The 7417-nt window shown below is 30.6% G+C and overlaps 1 protein-coding gene across 1 annotated transcript; it reads left to right on the plus strand.

The window, feature by feature from the left end:
* The first annotated feature begins 3910 nt into the window (after positions 1 to 3910).
* Positions 3911 to 6244, plus strand: LOC125493257 (protein FAR-RED ELONGATED HYPOCOTYL 3-like). Its single transcript, XM_048636424.2, has 2 exons — positions 3911 to 5279; positions 5680 to 6244. The coding sequence occupies exon 1, from the start codon at positions 3920 to 3922 to the stop codon at positions 5276 to 5278; it is 1359 nt and encodes a 452-aa protein (XP_048492381.2). The 5' UTR covers positions 3911 to 3919; the 3' UTR covers position 5279; positions 5680 to 6244.
* The last annotated feature ends 1173 nt before the right edge of the window (positions 6245 to 7417 follow it).

The following is a 7417-nucleotide window of genomic DNA, read 5'->3' on the forward strand; positions in this document are numbered from 1 at the left end:
TCATGTGAGAAAGGAAATTAGGTGAGAAATAAGAAAGAATAACTACCCTTAGATTAGTCTATATTCATGAACATGTCTGCTTTTTTTCGAAAATTAGTTTATAATTATATAAGGAAACTCGCTTCATGGGAAATTCGCTGCATAATTCATATTGTGTATTCCTGGAGGATTTCATGAGTTACTCTTCAATGCTCCACGCATGCTAGGAGTATTACTTAAGCTTTCCTGCATATATGTGAGATCTAAAAATAAAGCATGCATGTTAGGAGTATTACTTAAGCTTTCCTGCATATATGTGAGATCTAAAAATAAAGTATTCGTTATGATCATGTGCTCTAAAATATTAGTTGCATTTTGCTGTATATGATATGATGCATTGTGTCAATTATGGACCTTGTGTTTTGCGTTTCTTGGTTTCAGTTGTCTGTCTCTTTCGAAAATAGAAATAAAAACGAAACTGCTACTTTATTGGCGATTTCAGATCTTGTGATTACACTAATATTCACCTTCTAATTAGAGTTGTAGTAGTATTTGATAAGAGTTATACGAATTACTAATTAGAGTTATAGGGGTACTTTGAGTAGTCATAAGAGTTATAATTATAGTTATAGCATTATTTGGTATGTACGTCTTATTTGGAGTTATAGGTTTATTTGATAAGAGTTATAGGAATTACTATTTAGAGTTATAACAATTTCATATTTTGCAAACTAATGTTCACCTTCTAATTAGAGTTGTAGTAGTATTTGATAAGAGTTATACGAATTATTAATTAGAGTTATAGGAGTACTTTGAGTAGTCATAAGAGTTATAATTATAGTTATAGCATTATTTGGTATGTACGTCTTATTTAGAGTTATAGGTTTATTTGATAAGAGTTATAGGAATTACTATTTAGAGTTATAACAATTTCATATTTTGCAAACTAATATTCACCTTCTAATTAGAGTTGTAGTAGTACAGTATTTGATAAGAGTTATACGAATTACTAATTAGAGTTATAGGGGTACTCTGAGTAGTCATAAGAGTTATAATTATAGGTATAGCATTATTTGCTATGTACGTCTTATTTAGAGTTATAGGTTTATTTGATAAGAGTTATAGGAATTACTATTTAGAGTTATAACAATTTCATATTTTGCAAACTAATGTTCAGCTTCTAATTAGAGTTGTAGTAGTATTTGATAAGAGTTATACGAATTACTAATTAGAGTAGGGGTATTTTGAGTAGTCATAAGAGTAATAATTATATGTATAGCATAATTTGGTATGTACGTCTTATTTAGAGTTATAGGTTTATTTGATAAGAGATAGGAATTACTAATTAGAGTTATAGGAATTCACCTTCTAATTAGAGTTGTAGTAGTATTTAATAAGAGTTATACGAATTACTAATTAGAGTTATAGGGGTATTTTGAGTAGTCATAAGAGTTAAAATTATAGTTATAGCATTATTTGTTATGTACGTCTTAATTAGAGTTATAGGTTTATTTGATAAAAGTTATAGGAATTACTAATAAGAGTTATAGGAAATTCATATTTTGCAAACTAATGTTCACCTTCTAATTAGAGTTGTAGTAGTATTTAATAAGAGTGATACGAATTACTAATTAGAGTTATAGGGGTATTTTGAGTAGTCATAAGAGTTAAAATTATAGTTATAGCATTATTTGGTATGTACGTCTCAATTAGAGTTATAGGTTTATTTGATAAGAGTTATTGGAATTACTAATTAGAGTTATATGATTATTTGACATGTAATAATAGATATAATTATAGTTATGGCATTTCTTGTTATGTACGTTCTAATTAGAGTTATAGGGGTATTTTGAGTAGTCATAAGAATTAAAATTATAGTTATAGCATTATTTGTTATGTACGTCTTAATTAGAGTTATAGGTTTATTTGATAAGAGTTATAGGAATTACTAATTAAAATTATGGGATTACTAATTAGAGTTATAGGGGTATTTTGAGTAGTCATAAGAGTTAAAATTATAGTTATAGCATTATTTGTTATGTACGTCTTAATTAGAGTTATAGGTTTATTTGATAAGAGTTATAGGAATTACTAATTAGAGTTATAGGAAATTCATATTTTGCAAACTAATGTTCACCTTCTAATTAGAGTTGTAGTAGTATTTAATAAGAGTATACGAATTACTAATTAGAGTTATAGGGGTATTTTGAGTAGTCATAAGAGTTAAAATTATAGTTATAGCATTATTTGGTATGTACGTCTAATTAGAGTTATAGGTTTATTTGATAAGAGTTATAGGAATTACTAATTAGAGTTATATGATTATTTGACATGTAATAATAGTATAATTATATTATGGCATTTCTTGTTATGTACTTCTAATTAGAGTTATAGGAATATTTGATTAGAGTTATATGAATTACTAATTAGAGTTACATGAGTATTTGACTAGTGATAAGAGTTCCAATTATAGTTATGGCATTACTAATTACATAGCAAGACTTCTTTACAGTTAGTGAGTAGTTAGAGTTATATGAAATAATTATTACAGTTATAGACACTCTTGATTAGAGTTATAGGAATTTATGTGTGCAATACTTTGAATTCTAAATCGTTGACTTACAGTTTATACCTATTTAATATGCAGAGGCAGGAAATAGTAACTCTACGCAAAGCATAAACATTGCCTCATTAAATCTGTCTACACCACCTAACCAAGCACGAACATCACCCCATGTGGAGAAGATTAGTTCACTCGAGTTGTTCTAGCAGAATTAATTCCTAAAGTTGGGCAGATTTTCGACAGTCTTAAAGATGCAATAGACTTTTATAATATATATGCTGTAGCATGTGGATTTGATACTAGAATGTCTACCGAGACTCGAGCAAAGGATGGCACTATTGTATTCAAATACATTTTGTGTAACAAGCAAGGAGTGAAGGCAGTGGCTGCAGCAAATCACACAACTAATATTGAGTCGGTTGAGCCAATTTCCCCAACTCAAAAGAGGAGGAGAAAACTTACACGGGTTGGTTGCAAAGCCAAGATTGTTTTCCGACTTCATGAGAAAGGAAGTATCGAGTATGGTATTTTCATGAAGGACATAACCACAAGCTACTAAGTCCTGAAGAAGGACAATTCCAAAAGTTGAAAAGAAATTTGACGATGTATAAAAAAAAATGATAATTGATAACTCTAAACTCAATATTGGAGCAACAAAGACGTACCGAATGTATAAGGAGAAGGTTGGTGGTTATGAAAATGTTGGAGCAACTGTTGGCGACTTCAAAAACTTTGCACGGGATGTTAGAGCTTACATTGGAGAACATGATGCTGATATGTTTATAAGCACCTTAAGTAGACAAAAGGAGATTAATAGTGGGTTTTTCTTTGACTATGTAGCTAATGCGAAAGAAGGTTTGCATAGAGTGTTTTGGGCCGATGCTTTGTGTAGGAGAAACTACTTTGGTTTTGGAGATGTTGTCTCGTTTGATGCTACATATGGAACAAACATGTACAACTTGGTATTCTGCCCATTTACAGGGATTGACCATCATAAAAGGTAATTCATATAACTCTTATGACTACTAAAATACTCTTGCAACTCTAATTAGTAATTCATGTAACTCTAATCAAATACTCTTGTAACTCTAATCAAATACTCTTGTAACTCTAATCAAATACTCTTGTAACTCTAATTAGTAATGCATATAACTCTAATGAAATACTCTTGTAACTCTAATTAGTAATGCATATAACTCTACTCATATACTCCTGTAACTATAATTTCTCAGTCTAGTATATCTTTTATTTATCTCCGTCGTATATTTTAAGATTTTTTCCTTTCCTTTTCATAGGTCTGTGATTTTTGGTGCTGCTTTGACATCAAGAGAGAATGACAATTCTTTTGTGTGGATTTTTGAAAAATTCAAACAAGCTATGGGCAATAAGGAACCAAACTTTATTATCACTGACCAGGATCCTGCAATGAAGAAAGCTTTCCCAAAAGTATTCAATGATGCACAACAAAAATTCTGCATGTGGCATATTATGGGTAAACTTACTGACAAGGTGGGGAAAGGGAAAGACATACAGATTACAAACTCAACTGATACAAAAGGGTTAGAAGAGTCGGAACCTAATGACATGGTGGGGATAGCTGAACGCAATAAAGAAAAAGATTTCCTCAAGAAGATAAATGCTTGTGTTTGGGATAAAGAATTAGAGCCACAAGAGTTTGTTGATAAGTGGAATGAAGTCATACAAGAATTCAATCTACAGCAAAATAAGTGGCTTAATGACATATTCAACATAAAGGAGTCTTGGATCCCAGCATATTTCAAAGAGAAACCAATGGCTGGCTTAATCCGCACAACACAAAGATCAGAGAGCCAGAATAGTTTTTTTGGTAATTTCAATAGTCCATGTGCTACATTGGTTGAGTTCTGGTTGCTTTTCCAAATGGCTGTACAACAACAAAGACATGCTCAAAGCAGTTTGAACAAAGATAACGACACTTCCTACCCTCAACTTATCACCCCTTGGCCGATCGAAGCAAGCGTCTCTAAAGTATACACCCATGTAATCTTTTACCTATTTCAAGAAGAAGTGAGTGCAGCATGTTTCACATGTGGTCATGCAAGGTCTGAAATTAGGGATGGAATGGAATACATTACTATCACTGAAGATAGAAAGAAGAAGAATTATGAGGTCACTTTAGATCCAATGACTTTCGATACCATATGTTCATGTTCACTATTCGAGAGGGTTGGATTGATATGTAGGCATGTTCTTTGGGTTTACAAGGCCAAACATTTGAATAAGTTGCCCGATAAATATATCCTCACTCGATGGACGAAGGAAGCACACAAAACTCATATTCATGAGTTTGATGAAAATTTTCCTAAAGATTGTGGAAAGGTAGAAATGAAGCAGATAAAATTAGGTGAATTGTGGAATGAAATATATACAACCATTGGTCTCGTTGAAGAAAGGGATGAAGATATTGATGCTCTAATTGAAAATCTAAGAGGCTTCAAGAAATCCATTAAATCGAGTGAGGATAATACGTCAATGACAAAAGACCAAGTCATTCAAGAATTGATAGGATGTAGTGCTCCAAACGAGGTAACTATAAAAGTTCCTGAGAAAGCCACCAACAAGGGTAGGAAGAGGCTCAAATCTGTGAAAGAAAAGACTATTGAGAAGCAACAAAAACCACTAAGAAGGTGTCGTCTATGCAATAAAATGGTCAATCATGATGCAAGGAATTGTCCTTATCGAAGTCAACAAACTTAAGGTAATAGTATAAACAAGTATGGAATATATGTCCTCTTCATTATTTTATTAATTTTTTATCATCTTTTTCATCCTACTCCACCATTAACTTTATATTTTTACCTTTATTATTATACTTTACTCAATATTGGCATATGACAAAAAAAATTCTCAATACAAAAAAAAGTCAAGTTGCGAAGTACTTATTTGTTAGCTTACTGTAGACCTCCACTGAGTCACAAACCAATTGCTAATTTGCTTTTAGTCTATATTTTGCACTTTAGCATTTTCTTTTCTAGGAGAGACACTTTATCATTATCTTGAAGAAATTGTATAAAGGTCTTATCTTTTAATCTCTGCAGTGTCAATTTCTTTGAATACCTGCACCATTTTTATTTACATGCATGCACTTCATAGAGCAGGAATAATGGTGATATGCATGTGACAGAGGAGACACTGCTCGAGTTGCCAAGGTGATGCAGTTAAACAAGATGGCGGTGTGGGAATGATAGCTAACACAGCTGAAAGTGGTGAAGAACTAATAGCTAATATAGATAGTTGGTGTTTTTTTTTTTACATATTAATGTATTATTGTTATTATAATTAGAATAAAAATGAAATAGGATGTTGCAAACTTTATAAATATGAAAGTAAAATCATTCTTACCCTTCTCTTTTATTGTTCGTTGTTGTTGTTGTTGCATGAAGAACTCCAAGCTTGATTAGAGTTATAAGAGTACTTAATTAGAGTTATAAGATTACTTAATTAGAGTTATAAGAGTATTTTATTAGAGTTATATGAATTACTAATTATGACATTACTTATTAAGAATGCTAATTAGAGTTATAGAAGTATTTGATTAGAGTTATAGCAATTACTAATTAGAGTTATAGAAGTTTTTAATAATAGCACTAGACATAAGAGTTATAATTATAGTTATGGCATTACTTGTAATATACTTCTAAACGGAATTATAAGAGTCTTTGATTAGAGTTATAAGAATATTTGATTAGAGTTATAATTCTAATTCATAATTTTTTTTATCATAACTCTATTGAGGGTCCTTTGATATATTATAACTTTATAAAAGAATTGACATAACTCCAAACATGCATTGGTACAACTCTAATTTCATATAATTGTAATCAAATACTCCTTTTAACTCTAATTTCTAAATAGAGTTAGGTCTTTAATTAGAGTTATAAGATTACTTAATTAGAGTTACAAGAGTATTTTATTAGAGTTATATGAATTACTAATTATGACATTACTTATTAAGAATGCTAATTAGAGTTATAGAAGTATTTGATTAGAGTTATAGCAATTACTAATTAGAGTTATAGAAGCTGTTGACTAGTCATAAGAGTTTTAATTATAGTTATGGCATTACTTCTTATGTGCGTTCTAATTACAGTCATAGGAGTATTTGATTAGAGTTATATGCATTATTTCTTAGAGTTACAGGAGTATTTAACTAGTCATAAGAATTCTAATTATAGTTATGGCATTACTTGTTACGTATGTTAGTATTTTATTAGGGTTATATAAATTACTAATTAGAGTCACATGGGTGTTCTTAATAACAATAAAAGAATTAGAGCTAAAAACCCTTTCCTGAAAAAATAAAATAGAAAAGGAAAAGAATAGAAACAAGACATTCAGTTAAAGAGCTTAGAATTAGAAGTAGACTTCTAACTATATTTCGAAGACCAAACTCTGGCATAGCATGAAAGAGTTGTAAATGTTATTCTATGAGCAATAATCAAGAATCCCTCTACAAAAGTGGAAAAAAAAACTTGTAAATATGTGAGAGATAGCACATGAATTATATGTTTACTCTACACCTTTAAACGAGCTGTTTCTTTCCGTATATTGTCTTGTTCCTTGTAAATCATCCACAACTTGTCTCGAATAGAAGCCTTTATCTCATTGAACTCATGAATCTTTTGGATGATCTCCTTCCTAATATTGTCAATATCACACAAAACAAGGGTTGCACAGATTTCAGCTCTCATTGTACGCCTTATCTTGGCGTTGTCAAGCTGAGACTCAAATATTTCTCCATCATAGTTCAACATGTGAACCATTGCAAAAACACCACAATCCAAGGTTGGCTTACTTGTTTGCCATGAAAACTTGACATTAATATATCATATGAAA

The sequence above is a fragment of the Beta vulgaris genome, chromosome 9 (assembly GCF_026745355.1).
Source record: "Beta vulgaris subsp. vulgaris cultivar EL10 chromosome 9, EL10.2, whole genome shotgun sequence".
Classification (NCBI taxonomy): domain Eukaryota; kingdom Viridiplantae; phylum Streptophyta; class Magnoliopsida; order Caryophyllales; family Amaranthaceae; genus Beta; species Beta vulgaris.

Excerpts from the sequence above, each read along its gene's own strand:
- LOC125493257 (XM_048636424.2), top strand. The coding sequence starts at position 3,920 with ATGGGCAATAAGGAACCAAACTTTATTATCACTGACCAGGATCCTGCA.